The following is a 26,875-nucleotide window of genomic DNA, read 5'->3' on the forward strand; positions in this document are numbered from 1 at the left end:
ATGAAGCTCCAGGTGTTCTGGACTGGGCTGGAATATACCTGTCGGCTCCTGGGCATCACCACTGCTGCAGGTAAGATCCCACCTCCTGGCTGCCATCTCCTACTCAGGGGCATAGTCGACAGGGCCACCGGAGGAACAGGAACCAGCAAGGTGATGGCAACCACCTCTGTCCTTCAGTATCTTTTCTGATACCCCCAGAGACACTGCTCTGTAGAGAAGTGTCTACAGAAAAGTAGAAGTGGAGTGAGCCTTGGTCCTGGTGCTGAATCTCAGGTCGGCAACCCACACTCTGTGTGTAACCTTAAGGACCCTCAGCATTCTCATCCACATACTGCAATGAGTGAAGGGGTTTGCCCTACTTTCTCCAAGGGCTGTGGGCAGAGGTGGAGCCTGAAGGTGAAAGTGTAAAGGGCTGAGCAACTGTGAGTCAATACCTTATTGTGTAGTTATGAAAATGGTCAACTGAACTCAACTGCTCTTGCTTCACTACAGTCCTGTATTGTGGAGAGAGAATTTCCAGAAAGAGAGCAGCTCTGCCCTGGGACAGGTTAGGCATAGAGATATTCAGCTTCCTCCGATCCACCCCAGCACCCACTAAGAGAATGCCCTTTAGAAACCCAGGCCCATTTTGCTGTGAGCTGAATGCAGGAGCACACCATTTAGGGACAAGAAGTTCGCCTAAGCTGGTCTCTTTTCCTTCACCTCACTGGCTCACAGGACTGTTCAGCTGGCTGGGAGGACAGGTGTTTAGTATATGAACTGACTTCCTACAAAGTAGGTCCTGATCCTAGCCCCTTGACTCCTCTGGAAATGATCCATGTTGGAAAAGTGCGTAGGCAGTGTTCTGAGCCCTTAGCTCTGGGCCCCATGTCCCTTGAGAATGAAGAGAGATATACACTACCCATTCAAAGTCTTTCCCTGCCTCTGGAAATAAAACTTACTCTGGGGCACTGCCAAACAGGAAGGCCCCCCCAGCTCAAAGCTTGGACTCAAGCAGTGCTTATCCAAGCCCTAGTCCAGCCACATGCTCAACATGTGACCTTGGAGGAAACACCTGGTCCCCTGGGATGGTACTTTCTGACCTGTACGATGAACCTGCTTGGCCAGATGTTTTGGCAGATGAAGGATGCAGGAACTGAGCACAGCCAAATGGAGCTGAGGCTGAAACATCCTGGCAGAAGACCCTGTGACACACTCCAGAGTCAGTGGGGATCCGGTTCATTCCCAGGGCTCTGGCCAATGGGCTCTTCTGTGAGTTAGAGCAAGAAGGTCGACAGAGGTCTGACTCCACCCCTCCTCTTACACCATGGAGAAGCTGAGTTCAGATAGGAGCCATGACCTTGCTCAAAGTCACACCACAGGTCAGAGGCATAGCCAGCCTGGAGGTCTGGCCCCTAGACTTTCACAGAGGTAAGGACTCTGGCCAAAGCCCTCCCTGCATCCCAAGGCAAGAGAATTAATCTGCTAATTCTCCATGTAGATAAAGTTGAAGGAAGAATCAACTCCAGCTTCCTTCCGAACCACCATGTCCCCTTCACATAAGGAATGATAGCCAAGTTCCCCAAGAGCCCATCCTGGGAAGAGGAAGGTAACCCTACACAAATCTCCACGACTGGGGTTAGAGTTCTGGGATATTGCTATTGAGTCCACTCTGTTTCTCTAGGTTTTAGTTCCAAATATGTAAATCATATCTGTTTGGGATACCAGGAATCCCAGTGACTGATACCCCAACCACACTCTACCCCAAACCTACCGGGAAGCTGTTTTAAGATGCATGCATCTAAGCTTCTAATGGATTAGCTAAAGACAGTTTAAGAGGCTGGATGATTTATCTCTATCAAGGGAAGGGTTTGCAGCCCCCATACACGTGTGCACCCACAGCACACATTGTTTTTCTTAACCACAACCTTTATCTCTGCTCATAGGGCTGCTGTTAATGTTGAAGAGGAGCCTTCCACTTGGTTTTGATACAAGATCCAGGCTAAAAATAGGCCATGAGTTGCCTTCTAATGGCCAGGCTTTCAAATAATCTTGCTTGGGCTTTCTAGAGTGCTGGGAGAGAGTGGAAGCTAGAGAGGGTGTTTGGTGCTCTTGGGAAAGTCTCGGGTTTCTTCCAGCATCGCTGAACTCCTGGCCTGTTTCCAGTGTATAAGATTTGCAAATTCCTTATTCCCTTAAGCCTCTTTTTCTGTTGTTGTTGAAATCCTCTGTTGAAAAGCCCAGGCCTCATTATAGGGGCACTGCAGCTAAGGAGGAAATCAGACTTAAAGCAAAGGCCGGCATTTTGCAGAACCAGAGGTGTGGGGGTACCTAAGGTGGCCCCTGCCCCACAGCACGTAGAGAGTGTGCCTTCTCCAGAAGCTGGAAAATCATGCAATCAAGGGCTGCTAGGAAGCTCCTTGGAGGCTGCAGCCTCTAGTCAGCAGCCTATTCCCTCGAACCCTACAGACAGGATCCAGGGCTGTCAGAGTTGCTGAGGGAACCAGGCCCTCATGTGACAAGCCCCTTTGTCTTTGGCTGCAGCAATCCCTGCGAGGGCACTGCTCACTATGCTGTCTCCTCTTCACTCAACTCCTTTGGATGAAGTCTTGCTAAGATGCCCAGTAGCCCTAGGGTTTATTATTGCCCCACCCTGAGGTCCAGCCCCATACCATGAGTGGTTGCATGAAGATGGAGGATTGCCAATGCCAAAGTGGGGTAAACAGGCCAGTAAACTGCACTTAGCTGATATTTTGTTTAAAATAAGAAAACTTTGTCTCATAGAACAGTCATATGTTTCCAAGAGACCCACCCCCTGCTATTGTCTTACACTAGACTCACTTACATTGCATCTCTGGCCTGTGAAGACATTGGGTGTGTGCATGCCCATGTGCACGTATACACGCATGACCTCTAAGGCCTCTGTTGCTAAGATGTGGCAACCAGGTGCTGCCCACAAAACAGACATACTGAGAAACTGCACATAAACCCTGAGTACTCCATACTCCCCATGTAGATGCAGCAACACCTATCCATCCCTCAAAGCGTTCTTTCACTGTATTCACGGGCAAGGACATCCTGGGTGAGCCACTTGGGCCCCAGCAGAGGCTCTGCCCTGTGGGTTGGCTCTTACTAGAGACTAAGTATAAGGAAAAGAGACCTGGAAAATGGGTTTTACTTGGAAGAGGCATGATGGTCCAGGACACTCCTCCTTTATCAGATGAGAAAGAGCCTATTTTCCAGGATTGGTCTCAGCACTGACTAGGAAGCCAGGTTTGTCTTCCCTTTGGACTTCTGTCAACCTTATCCTCAGGGATATCGCCAATGGCTCCCTCACCACTCCTCAGCCCTGCCCCACTGCCAGAAAATAATGAGAAGAGCTCCCAAGGCAACAAATTCCAGGCCTGGAATGGAGGAAAGGAAGATACTCATAGCCCTGGACCCTCACCCTGGAGGGAAGACCCTCTCCTCCTAGCTGTGTCCTTGTACACAGATAGGCAAGGGCATCCCCAAAAGAGGTCTGACCTGAAAACATCTTGGTCATTGGAAGGGACCTCCCAACTTTCTTCAGAGCCAAGGAGCTTAAGCTAGAGGCTTCTACCTACCCATCTTGGGGGCTTTATTTCATTCTTCCAGCCTCTTCTCTTGGATTGTGGTAGTTGATAATTAGCATTATTATCTGAGTCTTTGCAGCAAGCCAAGTCTCTGCTATGGGTTTTTAACGTAGTATCTCATTTTATCCTCCTAACTGGCCATTAAAGCATCATCAAGCTCATCCTCACAACCATTGTACAGAGAGGGAAACTGAGGCTTGGTGAGGTGGAGCACTTTGCCAAAGTTTCGTGGCCAAGAAATAGGGAAGCAAGAATGTAACTGATGAGAGTCAGCTCCTGAGACCCTGCTTTTAATTACTGTGTCCTTTGCCTGAACTGGGATTAAAGGGCATATCTCTCCATATTTTGATGACTCTGAGATACAAGATGCAAATACAAAAAGGGTAACAGAGAGGCCTATTTAAGGCTAAGCCATAGTATGTCCTCATGCCCCCAGCCCCACTCAGTCCTGACCAGGCACAGGCTTAGATGGGTGGGGTTGAAGTGAGGGTAGGCATGACTACATTGAAGGATCACCAAACACTTCCAAACCTAAATATCCTGAATTGGATCTGAATGCTCATTTTCCGTCTCAGAATAATTACCATGCATGATTTAACTGATACCTCCCATGTGCGTCTTCAGCCAAGTCCACTCCTTGACCACTTCTGGGGACAGACAGATCTGCACATATTTCCAGAAGGAACCATTCCAGTAGAACCTTCCATTTATGGGTCTAGAGGTACATGAGTGACAACATGGTTTAGAGACTTTATCTTAAATAATAATGACCCTGTAAATGCCTTCAGTGCTGAGCTTAATCTTATTTTTCAAATGGGGAAACTGAGGTTCTGAATGTTTGGGTGATTTGGCAGAGGTCCTTGACCAGTGAACTGAGGTCAGGTATGGAACTCCAATTTGTCCTGTCACACAACTGCTCCTACGGGTAGAACAAGAAAGAACCAAGGAGGAAATGACATGAGATGGAAGCCCTACTTGTCATGCAAACATGCTTTCTCACAAATCAAGTGCCTGGGATCAACCTGGGATCACTTAGGAGTTTTGTTTTGTTCCAAGTTTTTGACCTATTAACCTGTTTCTCTTTATAATAGATGCAGCAACATCCGTCACAGCTCTGTTGCTTGTCACATGCTGTTTGAATGCACAAATGACTTATTGATATAGATTAAGACAACAGAAACATTTAAAACCCAGGTGTTCTCATTTCTTCAAGGGTACAGCAAATGCATAGTTTGACCTTAACCCTGTTCAAAGCCTGCAGGAAAACAAATACTTCGGAAGCAACCTTCTGAAGCCCTGCATTGCTAATTTCCACCCCTCTTAAATGCAGAGCCCCATGACCACTCTCCTGCCATTTCAGAAAGTCACGCACTCCAACGTGTCTGCAGGGCATTTATGACCCCAGCTGGACCACCTTGTGTTTCCAGATCTTCCAAGTGAATGCTGTTTTTCTTTCCTGTTCTGATCGTCTTGGTAAATAAACAGAATCCCCACCACCACCGAATTTCTGAAAGGCAATAGCACTTGGTTTGAGTATTTTTTCCTTTACTTCTTTGTGCCTGTGACTTCTTAGATTCCTTGTGCCTGGCACATAGATTCCCACTCAGGGCAGGTTAATTTCAGAGGAGTGTGCAAGAGATAAGGCCTGCAGAGTATGAGCGATCAGCAACTCTTGCAGAATGGAGAAAAGAGGATCAGAGGAAAGAGCAAAGCAGCACATGACCCAAGAGGCTAGAAAGAGAGGAAGGGGCTAAACTGTGAAAGGCCTGACCTTCCAGTGACATTTTCCATCACATCTTGAGCTTGGGTTGCTAATATCTACCCATAGGAACTTGGTTATTCCTGAAGTGAACAAACCTAAAAGCAAAGGGTAGCTCTGTTCTATTTTTCTATTTATTATTTAGATAATAAATCTAGACAAAGATGTTATAAGAAAACAGTTTTTTTTCAAGACTGTTCTTAGTTCTGTCCATCCTTCTAAAGAGGGCCTTGCATAAAAAGACATTAAAAAATTAGACACCAGTGCCTAATTCTGGGGAGAGATTGCTCAGGAAGCCTGCCATAGGTCAAGAAAAGGCCAGATGAAGAAGTATGGCATTTGTGCTAGGGATAGATAGATAGTCATTGTTTCTGGCACCAGGAAAGCTGCCATGGAAGAATGAGCAGATATATTTTCTTTGAACACAGAGAAAGAATAAGTAACAAATATCTTAGGTATCCCTGATACCAACCCCAAAGAAATTTCTCCTGTGGGTCCTTCCAAGGAGGATACTCTTTTAATGGGAGACAATATTCTTAATGATACCAAGGAAATCTATGGATTCCCTTCATGCAAAGAATGCCATCACCAAAACTGATGTATCGACCCAGATGGCCTCACATAAGAATTCTACCATACTTAAAGAAATAATATCTATTCTATGCAAACTCCTCCAGAAATTTGAAATGGAGGTGGTACTTCTCAACTCGTTTTATGAAATCAGCATTTTCATAGATAACAAATCTAGACAAAGATGTTACAAGAAAACTATAAATTAGATTAATATCCTTCATCAACATAGATGCATATATTCTAAACACTAATAACAAACAAAAAAACACATAAAAAGGATCATATATTACCCAGTGTAGTTTATCACAGAAATGCAAGGGTGATTTAATATTTGAAAACTCAATTTAGGTAACTGATCACAGGCTATAGATACCAAATTTTTATATGGTTCTCAAATTCATATGTTGAAATCCTAACACCCAATATGATGGTATTCAAAGGTGAGGCTTTTGGGGTAACTAGATCATGAGGCAAAACCTTATGAGTGAGATTTGTACCATTATAAGAGGCCTAAGAGAGTTCCCTAGACTATCTGCCATATGAGGTTATAGTGAGAGAACTGTACAACAAGAAGAGGACCCCCAAACAATGAATCTGCCAGCACCTAATTTTTGCTTCCAAAATTATGATAAATAAATATCTATTTTTATAAGCCATTTAGTCTGTGGTATTTTGTTATAGTAGACCAAATAGATTAAGACACCATATTAACAAACTAAAAAAGAAAAGCTGTATTATCATCTAAATTGGCTTAGAGAAAGCTTTTGAAAAGATCCAAAGTTTTTTCATGATAAAATCTACCAGTAAACTAGTAGCAAAGAATGGTGTCTACAAAAAGAATACAACTACTTAAAAGATCGGATGCTTTTCTCCTAAAAATTGGAACAAGACAAGGATATTCACTCTCACCACTGTAGTCAGCATTGCAGTGGATCTTCTAGCCAAGACAATAATGCAACAAAAAGAAACAAAAGGCATACAGCTTGACAAGGAAAAAGAAATACTCTTTGTTCACAGATTATAGGATCATCTGTTGAAAATCTGATGGAACCCACTAAAAAATTACTGTAACTAATAAAGTGTTCAGAAGATTACAGGAAACAAGATCAATTTACAACAATCAGTTATATTTCCACATACTAGCAACAATGCAATTTATTAGAGATAAATCTGATAAAAGGTATTTCTTTCAAAACCCTATACACTGTAGCTTAAAGCATTTCTGAGAAATAGTAAAGAAGACCTAAAAAATAATGTCAGTTTTCCCCAAAAATTACTCTTCAGTTTCACTGCAATCCCAGGAAAAATCTCAAGAGGTTTAAAATTGAGAAAATTGATGACTTTTTCTAAAATTCATGTGGAAATGAAAAAAATTCCCATATAACACCAAGACAACTTTGTAAACAAAGAACAATTAGAGGACTAATACCACCTGATTTTAAGTCTTACATAAAGATACAGAAATCCGTGCTAAAGCAAAGAAAGACAAATTAATCAATGGAACAGAACAGAGCCCAGAAATAGACCTAGACATGTAGAAACAACTGGGTTTTGACAAAAGCACAAAGGATATTTAGTATTAAAAGTTCACTTTTTCAATAAATGACACTGGAATGATGAAATATTCAGTTATTGATGAACTTCTATCTATATTTTGACCCATATAAAAAAACAGCTTAAAATCAATCATAGACCTAAATGTAAAATATAAAACTACCAGACAATAGGATAAAACCTCAGGAATGGGTTAAGCAGAGATTTCTTACATAAAATACCAAAAGTTCAATCCCTAAAAGAATCAGTACATTATTGTATGCCATCAAAATTTAACATTTTTCTTTTTAAAATATAGAGGAGAGGCCAGGCCACAAAGAGGAGATATAATGTCAAATGAGCACATAAAAAAGATGTACTACATCATTAGTCATTAGGGAAATGCAAATCAAGGCCACAATTAGATGCTAATGCATACCCATCAGAATGACTAGAATTAAAAAGACTGGCCATACCAAGTGTTAAAGCATTGCAAGGAAAGAAAACTTTCACTCTAGTGGTGATGCAAAATGATGCAACACTTTGAAAATGGATTGACACTTTTTTAAAAAGTGCCATATAATCTATTCATTCTACTCTTAAGCATTTGTCCAAAAGAAAATAACATGTCATACAAAGTTTTCGAATGAATATTCATAGAAGTTCTATTTATAATAGACAACAATCAAAAACATCACAGGTGCCCATCAATAGGTGAGTTATAAACAAACTGGGGTAGATCCATACAATGGAATATTCCTCAATATAAAAAGGCATGAACTGTTGTAACATGCTACAGCATGGACCAATCTGGAATTCATTGTACTGAATTGGGGTAGACTGCAAGGGGAAAAAAGTCTGTGCTGTTTGATTCCATTTATATAACTTTCTGAAAAATGCAAACTAACCTCTAGTGATAGCAGATCAGTAGTTGCTTAGGGATGGGCAGAAGGATGTGAGAGTAGGATTACAATGATGGAAACTCTTGGGGAGATGGAGATGCTCAGTTGTGGTGATGGTGTCATGAGTTGTAGACATTTTTCAATGCTTATCAAATTGCACATTATGTACAGTTTGTTCAAGTATACCTCAATCAAGCTTTTTTTGTTCTTTGTGTGTGTGTGTAACTCAGTTTTCAGTACTTTTAATTTTATTTTTTAGTGGTTCTTCTTAGATTTAGATATTATAATTTATTTTGATATAATTATACAAGAATGGAATATATCTAATTCTAACTAGTACCCATTCTTGTGGATGTACAGGATGGTGAGATTCATTATGATGTATTCATATATGTACATAGGAAAATTATTTGTAATTCATTCCACTATCTTTCCTTTTTCAATGCCTCCTCCCTTCCCCTTATTCCCCTTTGTCCAATCTACTGACTATTTTTCCCTCTCCCCATTTATTTTGGATTAGGTTCTAAATATCAGCAGAAACATTCAGCTGAAAAAAAATTGGTTTTTTTTCAGATTGGCTTACTTAGTGTGATAGTCTCTAGGCCCATCCATTTACTGGAAAATATCATAAAGTCACTCTTCTTAATGGCTGAGTAATACCCCATTGTGTGTGTGTGTGTGTTTGTGTGTGTGTATGTGTGGGTATGCACACATTTTCTTTATTCATTCATCTGTCAAAGGGCGCCTAGGTTGGCACCATAGCTTAGCTATTAGGAATTGTGCTGCTATAAACATTGATGTGGCTGTACCAATGTAGTTTGCTGGTTTTAAATTCTTTGGATATATAACAAGGGGTGGGATAGCTGAGTCAAATGGCAGTTCCATTCCTAGTTTTTTGAGGAATATCCATACTGATTTTCAGGGTGGTTGCACCAATTTGCAATCCCACCAGCAATATAGGACTTACCTTTTCCTCCACATTCTTGTCAATATTTATTGTTACTTTATTCATTTATTCTTGATAATTGCCATTCTGACTAGAGTTAGATGAAATCTCAATGTAGTTTTAATTTGCTTTTCTGTAATTGCTAGTGATGTTGAACAATTTTTCATATATTTTGTTGGCTCTATTTCTTTTGTGAAGTGTCTCTTCAGTTTGTTTACCCATTTATTGATTGGATTATTTGGTTTTTTATGCATTTTAAGTTTTTTAAGTTCTTTATTTATTCTGGAAATAAATGCTTTATCTGAGATGCAGCTGGCAAAGATTTTTTCCCCATTCTGCAGGCTTTCTCTTCATATTCTTGCTTATTTCCTTTCCTGTGAAGAAGCTAATAAATCTGTTTTTAAATGTGGATGTTATCTGTGCCAAAATGATGCTGTGTAACAATTTGAAAACCTCAGTGGCATAGAGCAATAAGCATAAATAATAAGCACACATTTGGATGAGTAGGCTAGGAAACTGTCAATGTTGACTGAGTATGCTTCCCTATCTGGAGGTCAGGTAGCTGTAAGCTTATCTAGACTGAGCTTGGCAGGGATGATAAGGGTAACCTGCTCCATGTGCCTTTCACATTTCAGCAGATTAGCTTGTTCATGTTTCTATATAGCATGTGTTCATGGTAGTGGCAGAGGCACAGAACAGCAGACCTGGTTCTCAAAACCATTGTATGTCTGTGCTTGTTTAACATCCCATTGCCCAAAGCAAGTAAGATTGCTGAGTTCAGATTCCAGAAATTAGAAACTTTGCCCTAAGGTAAGGGCTGGGAAAAATCACATGGCAAAGTATGTGGATATTGAGAGGGATAAAAATTGAGGTCACCGTTGCAGTTTACCACAGGAGCATGAGAAGGGGGAAAAAAACAGACCTCTTGGCTGCTCTTGTTTAGTTTATAGCTCATGTTTAAAGAATCCAGTAGAGAGCTATGGCTATAGCCCTGTGGTAAAGCACCAGTCTATCAAGTAAAAGGCCCTGGGCTTGATCCCCTGTACTGCAAAAATTAAAAAAATAAACATTCTAAAAATAATCTAGCAAAACATGAAATAGGTGAACTTTATTATCTTTAGGACATTCTCCCAGAACAGATTTGTAAGAGAATTAGACAATATATATTATACTATAACATTTTTTCCAACTGAATGTCCAGAAACTTCTACCATAAAAGCTGGGCCTTTGCTATTGCAAAACCCTGACTCATCTGTGTCAGGTGAACTGATCTCAACATTCAGGTTACCCTCCTTTTCATGCTTAGAATCTGACACAACTTATTCTGAGTTAAGAAACCGACCTTATTATCTCAGTGAATTCATAGTAAATGGTTCCAATGTCTCCACGTCTCCTTAGAAATGAAGCAAATCTATCATTTCACTTCCCAAATCATCTGTGGCCACCTCTCCTGAATCATCCCCAGCCATTGTCATCAGGCTGTGATGGATCCTTGCCTGAGATGCCCTTGGAAATTCTGAAAGCCGTAGGAGGCAATACCTGAGGATAAGGAGAAACAATAAATATTCTTGTTGAGTTAGGAAGCTGCCCTCAGAAGTAGTATGAACTTATCCTTGATTCCTAGGACAGCAAGGCCATAGTCACAGCTTAGCATGACAACTCAAATATAGTATAGCCTCTGGTAAGCATCTCACATTGCCACCAAGGGCAGCACGCTGAATGAAAGACTTGTCAAAACTCAACCCAGTGATGCAGTCAGAACAGACAAGCAAAGTCAATTGTGAGGTCAGCTCTGAGGCAACAGCAGCACCAGCCAAGGACAATGCCCCTTAAAGACAGCACCTCAGACAGGCCCCCTCCCAGGCGTGAGCACCTCTGAGTTCCTAGCAGGGAGACAGAGGGTGTTACACGAGAGATGTTGAGATGGATGGGACTTTGAGCCACTTTTACTCCAACCAGGTCTTGAAAACAACTCTGAGACTGGAAAATCAATGAGCAATGTCATTGTCTCCGGAAGAGCTCTTTAGCAGCAGTGAAAATGTGTTGATGGATGAGAATAAACCTCCTCCTCCCCCTTGAGAGGACTGACGGGAACAGCCTGACTTTTACCATAGTTCTATCGCCATTGTCTAAATTGAGACCACACTCACTCCATCAGTTACTAAAACCGAATGCTTGGTAGCCACAGTGTTTTCATTGTCTTCATTTTCTAGAACAGGAAGCAGACAACAGTGCTAAGACTTACCGAAGGGTCCAGGACTCAGATTTTTCTGTTATTTTTGCCCCAGCACAGCCCCCTCATAGTTTTTGTTCACTCGCATAGTGAGAGGTGGGACTAGACCAGATGAGAGGGATGGAATCTGGAGGGAAGGGGACTAGAACATTGAGGCCAGGCTTGGCCATGAATGGCTCTGTCCAGGTGTGACACAAGATGCCTCCCTGGGATTGTGCAAGGAGTGGGCAGAGGAGTGGGGTACACTGAGCAGGGGAGAGTGAGGTGCTTCTGTTTGCCTGAGCCAAGGTTACTGGGGATTCTGAGGCAGGGATAACAGGAGGGTTGAAAGGAGTCTAATAGCCACTGTAAAGTACCCCAGTGCAGCTCCACTCGGTGAGAAAGAGGGTGTAGCCTGGATAAGGTAGTTCTTGGGGAAAATTCTTCCTCATAGATCATTTGTTATAAAAGAGTCTCTGTTTCCGAGGATGATGTGACATTTGTCCTAATATTTGTCTTCATTGACAAAAGGTGAGCTCCTTTGTTAAGGACCCAGCTCAGGGCAACACCCCAGGATCATTCACTCCAGTGAGTTATTGATGCAGATTGGACTAGAAGCCTGTGAAGGCAAAGATCCAGAGGAACAGCCAGGCTGCCCCACAGGAAGGTGGATGGAGAACAGGCCAAATTCCATCAATAGATAAAAGCCCTCAAATTCTGGGACATTTACATCCCTAGTTGCCAGGGCCAGTTGGACCCACTCTCAGGGACATGAAAAGGCTGTACTGCTGCTGCACAGCCATGGAAGTAAATGCCTCCTTTCAATTAGAGTGAGCATCTTTGTAAGTTTACAGTGAGCACTTTCTTACAAAATCAATGCCATTTATTTATACAATGAGTGACACTTAACCACAAAATGATACCCCCTTAATTTTAGGTTTAGCACCTCCTGAATTTTAGGATGACTCACCCTGGTCCTGGCCCTTTAGATGCCGTAACTTCTCTGTGGTTTATGGCATATTTGGAAACCTGGCACAGACCTGAAATCCAATTACATAAAGCAAGGACTGAGCTGTCCTCATGCATGTGTGAGGTCTTTGAGAGAGCAGGAGTCCACCTACGCAGTCTTGGGGAACTGACACTCAGGTGACAGGAAGGCCCAAATCCCTCTTACGTGTTGATCCCAATCTTAACCCTTTTTTCCAATTTGATGCCACAATTCATATGCACTTCTGGGCTTCTAAAATGTTGATTTTAGACAATAGCTTCCTGAAAAAAAATATGTAACAGACCCTAGGCCCTCAGTCAATATATTTTGGGTCCTGTATCTCTGTCATTTGGAACTAAGATGCTTGTACTCCCCAAAATCTAGTGAGCTCAGACCTAATGTGGTTGTCTGGGATAAGTGTTGGATATGGTTTATAAAATCCTCCTATACATGCAATCTGAAACCATGGAAGGAATCTACTATGTATGAGGCCAGATACTATGGTTCTCCATGAATTCCTAAGACATAAAGCCACCAATGAGATTCCATGGCCTAAAGGAAATCCTCAGACCCTCCACCCCAACTCTTATGACCATGCATCTTGCATCTCCAAGGTGTGCAGATATTGGAGGGAGGTAAGGGCTGCAGGACCTAGGAGCCTTGGCTTCCTGACAATCAATCTGAAGATCCTGTATGGAAGTACAGAGGCTCAGGAATCCCTGACAAATGTTTATTTCTAAAAGAATCAAAATATAGACTAGACCAGATAAAAGGACTTTCATGTCATAAATCTAAGGTAATTTGACAATAGGATGAGCCATAGTTATCTGTGGCTGCAAAACAAACCCCTCCAAAACTTAGTGGAGTAAGACTATAACCCTTGCATTATGTTCAAAATGTTGTGGCTCCGGAATTGGGACAAACCACAGTGAAAAGAGCCCATCTCTTTCCATGATGTCAAGGGTCAAAAGTGGGTGTGCCTGGCATAGCCAGCATGGTGGAAGTGGCTCATCTGAGGCTCACTGGGGAGTCACTGAAGTTTACTTCTATATCGTTTTACCTGACAAGCAAGTCACTAAAGCCAGGCTAGCTAGTTTAAGGGTAGAACAGATACATTCTACCCCCTCCTGGGAAAATTTGTAAAGGCTTTAGGTCTGACAGTTGACGGGGTTCATTACTTCTCATCCACATCACATCTGCTGGAGCTAGAGGTCCAGGATGAGTCCTTCATTCATTTGTCTGTATTGGTTGGGAACATTGAGCCAGCTTGGACTGATTGTGCATCTCTTTCTCACTTTCTGTAACCATTTCTCCATATGGCTGGCTTGAGTTCCTCACAATATGGTGGTCTCAGGAAAATCAAATTACTTACATGCTAAGTGGCTTCCCCCAGAGCAAGTATTTTAAGAGGCCTGGGTAGAGGACATTTCTGAATTAGCCATGAGAGTCCTTACAGTTTACTTCTGTATTATTCTACCTCATATGCAAGTCTCTAAAACCAGCCTATATTCAAGGGGAGAACAGTTAGATACTACCTCCCCCTGGGAAGAGTTGCAAAGGATTTGGGACCAACTTTATTTTTGCTGCATCAAATTTTATGGCAATGATTAGGGGTGTTTCTCTTACTTAACTTTCTGCAAGGCGGTGAGGTCAATTCCCATTTTCTGCATTAGAGCCCAACAATCATCTTGCAGAATCTGAGAGTGCTGCTCCCTAAGAATAAGCAGGAATATCTTCTTTTCAATTAGACCAATTCCTGGCTTACTTTCGTCAGAAATGGAAACCAGAATATCATAGCAGAAACTAGGAGTCTTTGGGGAATACTAATTGTTAAATGATAAAATAGAGTTTTGCAGAAGCAGGCCTAGTTCCTAGGGCACTTGGTTGCACCTGGGCTGAGTGGGAGTAAGGGGAGCATTGCCCCAGGATCAACCACAAGGCACAGTTTTCTCAGTCTCTTGGTTCTCTCTTGGGTAAGGGTGATGATAGGAAGGTTCAAGGTGAAGGAGAACTTGAGGGTGTGGTCCCAGAAAGCCACACTGCCTCTGCTCATTGTGTCCCCCAGGACCTTGCTCACCCCTGAGAACTTCTCACATAAGCATCCAGAAACCAGGCATTAGCTCTTACCGTGCACAGAATAGTGATTTCAGACGTGTACCCACGCTTCTCCAGTCTCTCAGTGTCACCTTGCCTTCCTCCTGCTCAGAGCCTTCCTGGGTTCTTGGCAAAAGAGAGTCCACCCTCATCTTATCCCCACAGCACTGTGGCCTGTTTCTTAATATCTCTTTATTTATGGGGCCCTGACTTTGTCCAGGCTCCAATGGGCACTACTGTGTGTACCCCATGCTTCCCCGTCCCTAGGACAGAGGAGATGCCGTGAATTCAGCCCCTTTAGATTCTGACCACACAACTCCTGATTACAGGGGTGATCCACCCTGACAGGGGAGATTCAGTCTGCAGCACTGATCACAGGAGAGCTCTGCCTGTGATCCGGGTGCTTACTGGGTGCCTGGTGTGAGGATGGGTGGGCAGTCTCCCCATTGACCCACAGTTTAGTCACCTGGTGGGATATGGAAGCTTTAAAGGGATAGTCGCCTGCCTTGTGCTAATCCAGACATTACAATGACCCATTCACAGCTGGACTTGGCAGGATTGCAGTAGTCCACCAATGATAACGTGAATCTCATCTTTCCACATGCCCCCTTCTGTGCCCATAGAGCCCCACAAGAAAGCTCCTTTGCCAACTGCTTGTTCTCATCCCTGTCCTTCCCTGGCCCATGCTGGGGGCCTTGGTACCAGTAGAAATTGCTGCCAGATTGTGGCTTCTCTCTATCCTTTACTACTTGTGGGCCTCAGGCAAGGTGCCTTACACCAGGACACTTGCTTGGATTTTTCCATAAATCACAGGGTTTCCCGTTCCCTGGAATGTGCAGATTTAAACAAGATGCATATAGAGGGCCTACTTTAGTTTGTGGTCCATGGTTTCACCTTGTTGGGAGGCAGCTAGAGATAGCCAGGGAATTTTCAAATCCAGATACTTTTTGGCTGCCTGTGACCATCCCATACCTCTGCTTTCTACTGCCCAGAAAAAGTCAGAAAAGCAATAATGCAATGACAGCTCATGCCTGCTCCTTTATGCCTAGAAAGATTCCTTGTGTGAGTCCCAGATAGAACAAATCCTCCCCTCTTCCAGGTCCCTGTGTCAAGCACTGTGATCTGCAGACAGAAAAAACAGGGCTACTTAGGCCACATCATCAGGAACACGACTAGAACTTTGCTTCACACCAAGGCCAAAAAGGAACTAATGGATACTAGTATTCTGGGAAAGAGAAGACCCAGGAACATCCAGAACTGGGCTCTGTTTCTCAGCCACTTCCAAATATCACCAAAGTCTCTTACCTCATCTGCCTGAGGTCAGGGAGCCTCCCGAAATATTAGTCTGAATAGGTCCCTTTGCTGCTCCAACACACCCAAGGGTCCCTCTATGTCCACCTTGACAAGTCTGGTATTTAAGGACCCCACAGATTGGCCTCCATTCATATACACTCACCACTGTATCCCTTCTGTGCTTTTCTGTGCCCCTGCTCCAAATGGAAAAACTTGTTTTTATGGGGGTCCCTTCCAAGAATGCCTGACCCTTCCATTTGTACTTGTCCACTTCCTGCCTACCTTCCTAGTCCACTCTGGCTTAATCTTTTTAATAATATCTTTCCTGATAGTCCCCAAGAATGGTCCCTCTCTCATCTGAGCCTCGAGCATCAGGTGAGGCCCTCTTACAGCCCGGGTGGCTCTCCTCTCTGCACCTAGTTCTCTCCACCCACATCACATCCTTCCCACTGGACTGAGCCCACTCCAGGATTGAGCCTGAAGCCTGTCTGAAACTTACTATTTGTCCTGACCCCAAATCACCCCCACAAGAAGCCACAGAAAGTCAGATGGTAGCACTGACTAGAAGAGGTGCCCGGAGGACTCCAAAGAGTATGGGCATTAGCAATCTTAGGATCAGGGCCACACATAGACAGTGCAGGGGACAGACGGAAGGACTTTGTGTTGGTTAATATTGTCCCAACCTGGTATGGCCTTCCTCCAAGAACATAAACCCCAGAACAGTTAAATATCTGCAGAAAATGGACAATCCCTTTGCCTGGGTGTCAAATAGTCTTAATGCCTCCCATGAGCATCCCTCTTGGTCCCATCAATCTTCATCTGGGTCAAGGAACCAGACTCCTGGCTTCCCTGTGCTCTTCTCTTCCTGCTGCAACCAAAGGGCATCCTCTGTCCTGGAGCATGCAGAACTGGCACAACCATGGTTGGTAGAGAGATTTTTGGAGAGAGACCCCCTCTTCTCTGGGTAACAAATGGGCCAGCCAGAGGCTGGAGAAGATGCCAAGGCCCAAATCAAGGGGAGAAAAGTGCTCATGTGCATTTGCCTTCACATTAGGCACAAAACTATGTTATTTTCTCCAATTTGAGGAATAACTCTTTGAGGTATAAATTGTTCTGCCTATTCTAAAGATAAGAAATCCCAACTTGGGTGGATTATGTATTTACAAATATTACCCAGGTAATAACTCACAGAACAGGGATTCCAGCCTAGCTCTCCTTTCTCTTTTGCTGTTATTTTAATTTGTTTTTGTTGTTAATGCGGACCAGCACTGACTCTACGGTGTTCCCTCAATGCCTCTCTGTTGACTCTGTTTTAGTCTCAAGGGGACAAAACAAAAAAGACATGGAAATTGCTCTCCACACGCCAAACAGGTACAAATCAGAAGGGGCTGAGATTTCAAGACACTTCTCTGCCATCTGCTGGTCATCTGCCATAAGCCCATGTAGATCTGCCAAGACCTCCTATGTGAAAGGAGACTCTGCCTGCCTGAGAAGTGCCCAACCATAATCATCAGCCCTGCATGGAAGGACCCTTCCTCCGGCCTACGGTGGGAAGACCCTCTTTCTGTACAGGGCTGGTTCTTCGTACCAAAAATTAGCAAATAGTTTCTTTAAGCTCCTGTGACATATTTGGCATCAATTAGCTCTTTGAATCCTCATAGACATATGTGCAGGAGGTATGATGGGAAAACTGAGGTTCAGAGAGACTGAGCAACTAAGGTATTAACTGACAAATGTGAAATTGAAACAGGATCTGACCTGGGCATCCATGGTTGGTTTTGCTTACACTCTGTGCCTCAAGTTTCCTCTTCTGTAAAATGGGAATAACAATAATGCTTTCACATAGGACTGTTGCAATGATTAAATGCTAAGTGTAGAGAACAGGACAGGATACATAATAAAAATGAAATAAATGGCCATTTGCCGGCACAACACAGGATTGTATATACTTATACTTATGCAATCTTACACACATGTACAAACACACATGAACATTCAAATGCCCACTTGCACACATATGCACACTCTTACACACACATTTACACACTCACATATGCAAATTCATTCATCCACCCATGCATTCATTCACCCATCCATTCATGTATTCACCCATCTACCCATTCACCTTTCCTCCCCATACTGGTAAAGAGTGGACACCAGGAAACTGCCCACCATCTGAAGCCAGAAGGCAAGGGTATGATGGGCAGTTTCTTTCCAGTGTGTGTCCTTGAGTGAACTAATGAAGCCTTACTTTCCTTCCCTGTAAAATGAGAAGAATATGACTCCATGTGCCACAGAACTCCCCTAAGAGGAGCTGGGATGTGTGTGTCCATCTGTGCAAGCTCTGAAGTACTCTTTGATTAGGTTGCCACCATGTGGGGGATGCAGCTCAGCAGCCTCACACCTGCCTCACCCAGTGCCAGCCAGCATGACAGCAGTGTTTGCCACCACCCTGTGCCTGCATCACAGAGGCACATGGGAACTCTCCATCCAGTCCTCAGAAAATATGACCTCCTCCCCTCCCCTTCCAAGATTTAGGAACTCAGTCCCCTTCTGCCTGACAATCCCCCCAGAAGTGAGGTGTTGGGATGCTGGTGGTTTCAGCGAGGGGCTCCTCTCAGTTTTACAGGAGGCAGCATCTCAGCAGGAGAAAATGGGCCTGCATCAGCTTGGGAAACCAAGAAGGAGGCTCACATAGCTGTTTCTGCAGGGAAGAAAGAACATGCCAGGACCTGGGGGAGCAAGGTACAAGCCTCAGTGACAAGGGCCACAGAGCAGCCAAGCACTGCAGCCCTGTCCTTCCTCTCCTACTCTCTGAAGCTACACCCCACAGTGGGTGTCATCCATATCCAGGGAGAGAAATGCAAAATGCCTGAGAGTATAATTCAGGACAGTATAATTAGGGACAGAAATAGATCTCAGCATTGGGCTGATACACTGTCCATGGGGTGGTTCCATCAGTGTCTGGACAGGGCCAGAGTGGTGCTGGTTGAGGGAGACTTGGAAGCAAGAGAATCCTTGTGAGAAGAGGACCCTGAGTCAGCCAGTCTGAAAAGCCTAAGACCGAATCCACCCTGGAGGAGTGGAAGGTCAGGTGGTCAAGCACAAATAGCAACTGCCAAGAGAAGACAGGAAAAGAGCAGAGAGTGAGCAACATCTCCTATCAGAGTAAAACCCAGGGGGTAGATAGCACTGGGTCCAAAGCAATGAGCCAAGAGGGTGAGATGCAGCTGCCAAATCACCAAGTGAGAATGAGGCCATGCAAGTAGCCAGCACAGTGATCCAGGCAGGAGACCTAGGTGGGGAGAGAACACATGGACAAGCACTGAAGCCAGACACAGAACACGCATTGGCCTGTGAGGGTCCCTGACACCACAACATGTGGAGGAGGATAGCTTTGGATCAGACAGGCTGGTTGCCAGTTAGTCTCTGGGGGCACTATAAGTGGTAGCTCCATGACCAACATGGGCAGCATCTGTGTTCTGGAGAGGCTCAATGAGATGACCTCTGGGCTCTGCTTGAGGTTTCCAGGGACCAATCTGGGAAGTGTTCTACTCTCATCTACTTTCCAGCCACAGCCACCAGTTCTCATTGTGCAGAAGAAACTACCCTCAGCCTCAGAAAGAAGCCCTCACTTCAAATCCAATGTACCCTCGATAGGACAATGCTGTGGTGTGGAGAACTCAGGCCTACTCTCCCCTCTCTTCTTGCTCCCTTAGTGTTGATCGGCGTGGGCACCGAGACCTTGTTCCAGGGCCAGTACAAAAGCCTGGCTTTCTATCTTCTGTGAGTATGTGTATATGTGCCCTCCTTGCCAGCATGTTATACCCTAGCTCATTAATTTCTCTTCAACCCAACACATAGCAATCTCCTTTCCTATGCTAATTGCATCCTATCCCAAAGGTGGAAAGAGTTGATGGTACTTCAAAGATAGCTCCTGGTTTAGAAAGACCATCCCATACATCAATCATTCTTTCATGTACCCATTCATATACCTACCTACTCACGTACCCACCTTCCCACCCACCTTATGCATCCACCTCCTTACCCATGCATCTACCTACCCATCCATATATTCATCTACTCACCCACTAACACACCCATCACTCACCCATACACCTATCCCCCCATCCACTCACCTGTTTACCCACCCACACATCCACCCACCCACCCATCCACCCATCTATTCATTTATTCACTCATCCACCTTTCCTCCCCAAACCCATTCATCCATGTGTCCCTTAAATTATTTCTTTATTCAGCAAACATTAATGTGCTCTTTTTTAGGAAGAAGGGAATCAGGTCAAGGAAATATATATTTGAGTTCTCCTACATGCCAAGCATAGTTAAGTGTCTAAATTATGTCATTTAGCTCTAATGGCACTGTAGAAGTGCATACTGGCCTAGTTGTACAGATAAGAAAATTCAGAGGGATTAAGCAGTCAGTCTACATCACCAAGCTCCTGAGCAGCAAGGCCCAGATTTGAACCCAGGGCTCCTTAGTTCCCCAGATAATGTCCTTTCTTCATCACCAGCTACACCTGCCAATCCCCTGGAGGTGGGAAGGAGATTGTGTAAAGGTATCTCAGGGGGCATCAAAAGTCATGGGTACATGCAGACTCTGATCCAAAGACCCTATAATCCCATCCTGAGAGTCTATGAGCAGTTTCCTTCTAGCAGTAGAAAAATCCTGCATCTTCCAGTCCCCCAGGTGCTGAAGGGGCTACTGAGCTGAAAACAATGAGGAAGGGCTAGCCAGGCTGCCTCAGTCTCAGACTGTGTCCTCCATTCCTCCCCTTTACCTCTGCACTTGCATTTTACCCAGGAGGCTGCCCTGTGTCCTCAGCCCTTCACACCCACACCCACCTACCTCCAGGTAGGCTCTCTGATGTGCTTGGTGACTCACGTCCACCCTCCCAGCTGCAATTCACCCTCTGACTTCATCTCCACACTGACATCTGATGACCCCAACAGTTCCTGCCAAAACTGCCTCTAATTCACATCCTATGCCATCTTCTACCTCCACTTTATTTCTCATCAGCCACCACAGGGACTTCTGGCTCTTTCTCAAACTCCCCTTCATGGCCTGGCCTCCACGCTGTTGCCCATCTAATTGAGCGCCCAAATACCATCCACCCATTTTGGCATTCACTAAGCTCATTCCTTTCTAGCAATCTGCCCTGAGCACATTGCCCCAAGCCTAAAACCACCACTGGTTGGAAGTGACTTTTCTTTCTCTGGATATCCTCCACACCTCACTGTTCCCAGCTTCTGCACTGTCTCTGTGGGACCCAGAAGCAGGGCTGGACCTTCCTTCCTCTTCTCCAAAGGCTGCCTAACTTGCCAGTCATTTCCTTGGCAGGTAATGCAGACTGCATTCTTCCCTGTACCTTGCCTCTCATTGACTGCTCTGTCCCTTCCTTGAGGGAACCCTATGCCCATCTGGTCACTCATCAGTTCAGTCCAGTCTCAAATTCTCCCTATTCTTCACCTTAAGCTACTTTGTGTTCTCAGCCATGTCCTGCTTTCTAAACCCTGCAGGTCAGCATTCACTGCCTGTACATCCAGTCCCTCTCTCCCACTCACTAGTACCAGACAGAAATTCCAAAAGAGTCACTTTATGCCACCTGTCTCCATTTTCCTGCCTGTCCTAGTATGTAGAAAAAGGCACTGTTGATGGTTATGCAAAGTGCCTGAACTAGGAGGTCTTCTTGGACATACAGGCTCTGGAGTCTGAGTGCTGGATTCTTGTCTTACCTCTGCTACTGATCAGCTGTGTGACCATAAGCAAGGAGCTTCATCTTTTTGTGCATCACTTTCCTCATCTGCAAAATGAGAGTAATTATAGGGATGATCATAAAAGTGTTGCAAGGACCAAACAAGTTGGTGTTTGTAAACCTTTTAGAATTGTGTTTAGCACAGCAATCACTATATAAATGTTAATATTATTTCTAAACTAAAAGGTAAGAATTAGGCAGACATGGAGAGACATAAAGGCAATAGGAAAAAGTAGATATTAAATACTAAATAGTTTCAGAGAGGGAAAAATCATTCTTGTAACAATTTGATTGTTGAGGCAATGTAAATTAACCTCAGTTTTTAAGTCAAGCCTCTTACCTCTGGTCATATAGCTGATCAGTTAGACGGGCAACATCCATAGCCCTAAGGAGATCTTGGCCCTGAGCTGTCTTCTCCTGTATCACAGCATCTACCTTCACTCATTCATTAATCCAGTGCATATTTATGAAACACTTACAATCAATCCTGCCCAGAGTAAGCCTCAGGTTGTACAAAGGAATTAGGAACTCCCTTTAGTTGTTCATAGACTGGTGGCTCTGGTCATATATTACAACATGGAGAAGAAATTTTCCCTCCAGAAAATAGAGGGAAAGAGGAGGCCTTATGAGAATGAACAACTTATGCAAAGGGCTCTATGGCACCTAATCGCTTCCTTTGTAGTAGGGGAATAAAGATACATAAAGGGTGGGGGGCTAGGAATCTATGATTTTACAGAGGCCCCAGGAGGTTCTGATTGGTGGGCCCCTAGAGCATGAGCATTCTGGAGTAGAAAAAAATATAAGGAGATTTGAGTACCAGAAGGAGTCCTGGATATCCTGGTGGTGACAATGGAGGAACAGGAGATGGGCCAGGGAGTCATGAAGGCTGGAGAGCAGAGCTTGGACCTTCTCATACACATATGCTCTGGAGTTTGAATGAGAGGGTGGTGAATTCAGAGAGAATGGTGCAATTCTAAAGGTATTTAAGGAACATACTTAACTGATCCTGGTGACTGAAGATGGGGAAAGAAAGATAAAAAGAGAGTCTTGCAATGAGTCCAACCAGGCAATGGGTATCAGTTCTGGTGACTGGCAGGTAGAAGGATGCACCTGCCAGTGTGTACTCAAGGTACCAGGGTGCAGGCCATCTCACCTGTTGGCCATGGCTTCCTCCTTATCCATCTCTGCACCCCAGCCCCACCCTCTCCAGCACAGGTCCTGGCGTTGAGAGAGCACCTGAAGGATGTTGTCTGGATGATGACACTAGGTCAAAATATCCTGGTCAGTCTATTGCTGGAGATGCGGGGGATGTGACGATACTGTGAACACACAGCCTCAGGAAATTCCAGGGAGGATCAGAGGTGCTGGCCTCCCTCACCTGTCTCCACCCATAGGTTTATAGGAGCTGCTATCTCCGTGTGTGAAGGGGCCTACTTTGTGGCTCAACTGCTGGCCATCTGTTTCAAGTAAGTAGCCTCCAGAAGTGGCCCCTCAAATACCAATGATCCCTAATCCCAGATGCCTCCACTCATGGGGCCTTAGCTGGGGGATGTCCTCAAGCCACCATAATGGTTTCCCCTTTCAGAGCAGCAAGCCCTGACCTGGAAATGGGCTCAGGTCAGGGGACTCAGTCACCTTCTTTGGCCCTGTTACCAGCCAAGGGAACCAAGTGATTCATCCATTCAGAGCCCCTCAACACCAAGATTCCCCCTGAAAATCAGCTTTAAGTTCCCTCAAGGAACAGTTAATTGCTGGGCTTTGGTATCTAGACCATTCACCAGAGGTGAGAACCTTAAGGAAGGATCAGTTTGCAGTGAGCAGGCCTGGGTGTGAGAACTGGCTGCTAGCTGTGCCTCCTGGCAGTACCCAGGGACAAGTCAGGGGTCATTAACCTCTGGCTACAGAGGCCCCACTGCTTTCCAACAGATGCTCAGTATGTGGAGCTGTTATCAGTGTGGCCTTGGCCTGGAGTCCTGAACCACAGCTCTCAACACCTTAGAGGATCTGGTTCCCAGGTGTTCAGTGAGAGCTATACTTCAAATCCAGCTTCCCTATCACCTTGCAAGGTCACTGGCTTTCTTCCAGGCTCTCCAAGCCTAAGAAAGTAGCCTGCCACCTTAATCCTGAATTCCACTGCCAAGAATTCCTTGAAACTTCATGGGAGCTGTGGACAGAAGCAGAAAGAACCTTGGATATGGAGCATTTTAATCTTGGGACTCCCCAGTCCACCTGCACGCACTGTGACCACAAGGGGGCACTAATGAGCCACACTAGCTAAGACTGCTCAGCACCAGGCCTCTGCCACAGTGGTGTATAATTCCCACATGCTGGTTAGGAAAAACACCATTCAAGACTGATTTTATTATGTGCCTAGGTGAGCAGAGTGCAGCTAGATTCCAGCCTGCTCATCCATGTTGCCAGGCCTTTTGTGCAGTGCACGCTGTGCACCATGATCCCAGTAGGAATCTCCTCTGCTCCGTGCATTTTCTGCTGCACTGCAGACTTTCCAGTGGGTCCTGAGCCTCCATTAACCTTTCTTCCCCCTTGTCCAGAAAGGCAAGGCTGAACAATCTTAGAAAAACTGTAGGCCTTCTGGATGAAGGATCTCAAATGAGCCCCTCAACTGTGGAACCCACAGTGAGGACCCCTGGAACTTTCATGATTCCAAACCAAAAGGGTGTTCAGCCGGGGGCCACTGCAGAGATCAGGCCCATGGCAGGCCAACATCAGCCTCCAGTGGCCTCCTAGCACTAGTTCTTCCTGGGTGCTTCATGCTAACCCTGATCTCCTTTCTCCAGGTGCCAGCCAGGGTCCCTGGCCCACAGAGCAAGAGAGAAGACCCATTGGCTGGGATGCTTCCAGAAATTCCTGGCCTATATGCTGCTCTCAGTGGCCTGCTTTCTTCACCCTGTCCTTGTCTGGCATGTAACCATCCCAGGTAGGAGCACCAGAAGGTAGAGGAGGTTTGCAGCCCCTGCTTCAGGTGGGTTCTAGGAAGTGGGTGCTGAGTCACCCTCTCTCAGAGCCCACACTGGCCCCACTGGCCTCTCTGCCCTAGGGCAAGCAGCTGCTGGGTATAATCCAGGTTGACCAAATGGCAGCAACGTCCTACACAGCCATCCAGACAGGGGTGATATCCTCAAGGGAACCTGGCCTTTCCTCATATTGACTATATGTGGTTCAACCTTTCCAAGAATATAAAATGATCAGTTCTGACCCTTCCAAATCTCCCCAGTGCCTTCCCATTCAGGTCTAAATTCCTCAGGCTGGTTTGGAGGGCTCCCTATGATGGGACCCCAAAAGGACTTTTTAGCCATTCTCCTACTTTTCCACGGCAGCCTGCTGGGCAGCAGTTTTTGACTGCAGAATCCAAAACTCAGTTCTATCACCTCTTCAGTTCTGTCCATGACCTTCTCTGCTAGGGTCCTCCTCTTCCTTCCTTCTTATCTATAATCACTATGCCCCTGATAAGAGCCCCCCTGAAATACTAGAAAGCAGACCCTCCTGGAAAACAAAGTTGAAGAGAAGAGCCCCTCGTTCTCCCTGCCTTTTCTTTGGTATATGTGCCACAGTCTTTCCAGAATTCTGGAGAAGGATCCACCTCTGGCAAGGCCAGACCAAGCCCAATCCCCTACTTCTTGGAGAATGAAGCATGCAGGAGGCTGTGGCTCCAGCAGGCATTAATTGTCACCTCTCTCCCATTCCCTACCCTCTGGACAGGACCAGACTCTTGGCAGGAAACCCAGAACAGAGCATCATCTCAGCCTGGGTCCAAGAAGCCCATTGCCTGGGTCCAAGAAGCCTGTTGTCCTCTGTGGCCACAAGGGAGATGAACATGAGGCTGACCCCACCCAAGTAGATTTGTACTTTACTCTGAGTTTACTGGGTGAGGGTTAGGGAAGCTGATGTGAAGGGAGATCTGGGAACATTAGGAAGCCCAATTCAGAAGTTGGAGGCCCAGTATACAAAAGAGAGTCCAGGCCCATCAAAGCCATGGTATGTCTAGCACCAATAAGCCATCCTTAGAAGGAAGCTAAGAGTGGTAGTGGGAGGCCAGGCAGGCAGCAGCTGAGCCGACTGTCCACAAAGAGCAATCCTAGGCACTGAGATCAGGGATGGGTCCTCAAGAGCCTGATGAAGCCCTTCCTTTGTGTCCACTGGCCCTACTCATAACCTTTGGCTGGGGTCAGGCCTGACTCCCGAGTCTTATGTAGGGGTATGGTCGCTGTAACCATGGTGGAACTGAGTATGTCTACACAGTACCATGCCACGTGGCCCTGCAGAAGGGTAGACTTGAGCAACCTTTTTTACCTCCATGACACATCCATCATTCTGACCCCCCAGATCTCTTCCAGGTTCCATGCTTATCATCACTGGCCTGGCCTACTTTCTGCTGAGCAAGCGGAAGAAGACCAAAGCTTCACCGGAGGTTCTGGCCTCCCCAGAACAGTACACAGACCCCTCTAGCAGTGCTATGAGCACCACTGGCTCCGGGGACACTGAGCAGACTTATACCTTCCATGGGGCCCTCAAGGAGAGGCCTGGATCCCTCTTCATCCACATGAAGAGTATCCTGAAGGGGACCAAGAAACCCAGTGCCCTGCAGCCCCCAGACACCCTTATGGAGTTGTCTCTGGAGTCAGCTGACTCCCTGACCAAGAAGAAGCAGGTGCACTTTGAGGACAACGTGGTCAGAATCATCCCATCGCTTTCTGAAGGTGCGGATGATGAGGACAGTGAGCCAGAGGAGACCACCTCTGACACAACCCCCATCATCCCTGTCCCCCAAGCCCCACTCCTTCTGTCTTCACTCATGGCAACCGACCTGTTCTGAGCAGCTCAGTGAGGTGTCTACATAGACTGAAGGCCCTGCCCTGGAGCTTCATCATACCCATAGACTCTCCAGGGAACTCAGGGTCTTTGTAGGTCAGCTCCTCCAGGGGTAGTCAGATATCCCCATGATGACTTGGGTCTCTTGGACCATCAGGTGGTGCGACATCCAGCAATCCCATAGAAACCTCCAGGAAGATACAAATGAGGCTCATGCCACTTAGAACCAGTCTGGGGTCCTTCTTCATGGTCGTGGTGCAGAAATCCTTGTGCTTTGCCCAAAGCAACCATCATTTTGACTCTACATAAGGCCATAGGTACCACTGCTTCAGAACCAAATGGACAGAGGATGTCTGCCTTGGCCCCAAACTGCAG

At 45.3% G+C, this 26,875-nt stretch overlaps 1 protein-coding gene across 1 annotated transcript; it reads left to right on the forward strand.

The window, feature by feature from the left end:
- On the forward strand, positions 1-26,504 carry Tmem72 (transmembrane protein 72). Its single transcript, XM_076834093.1, has 5 exons — positions 1-70; positions 19,613-19,679; positions 23,065-23,136; positions 24,469-24,608; positions 26,026-26,504. Exons 1-5 carry the CDS (start codon positions 1-3, stop codon positions 26,502-26,504), a joined length of 828 nt encoding a protein of 275 aa, XP_076690208.1.
- The last annotated feature ends 371 nt before the right edge of the window (positions 26,505-26,875 follow it).

The sequence above is a fragment of the Callospermophilus lateralis genome, chromosome 15 (genome assembly GCF_048772815.1).
Source record: "Callospermophilus lateralis isolate mCalLat2 chromosome 15, mCalLat2.hap1, whole genome shotgun sequence".
NCBI classification, from domain to species: Eukaryota; Metazoa; Chordata; class Mammalia; order Rodentia; family Sciuridae; genus Callospermophilus; species Callospermophilus lateralis.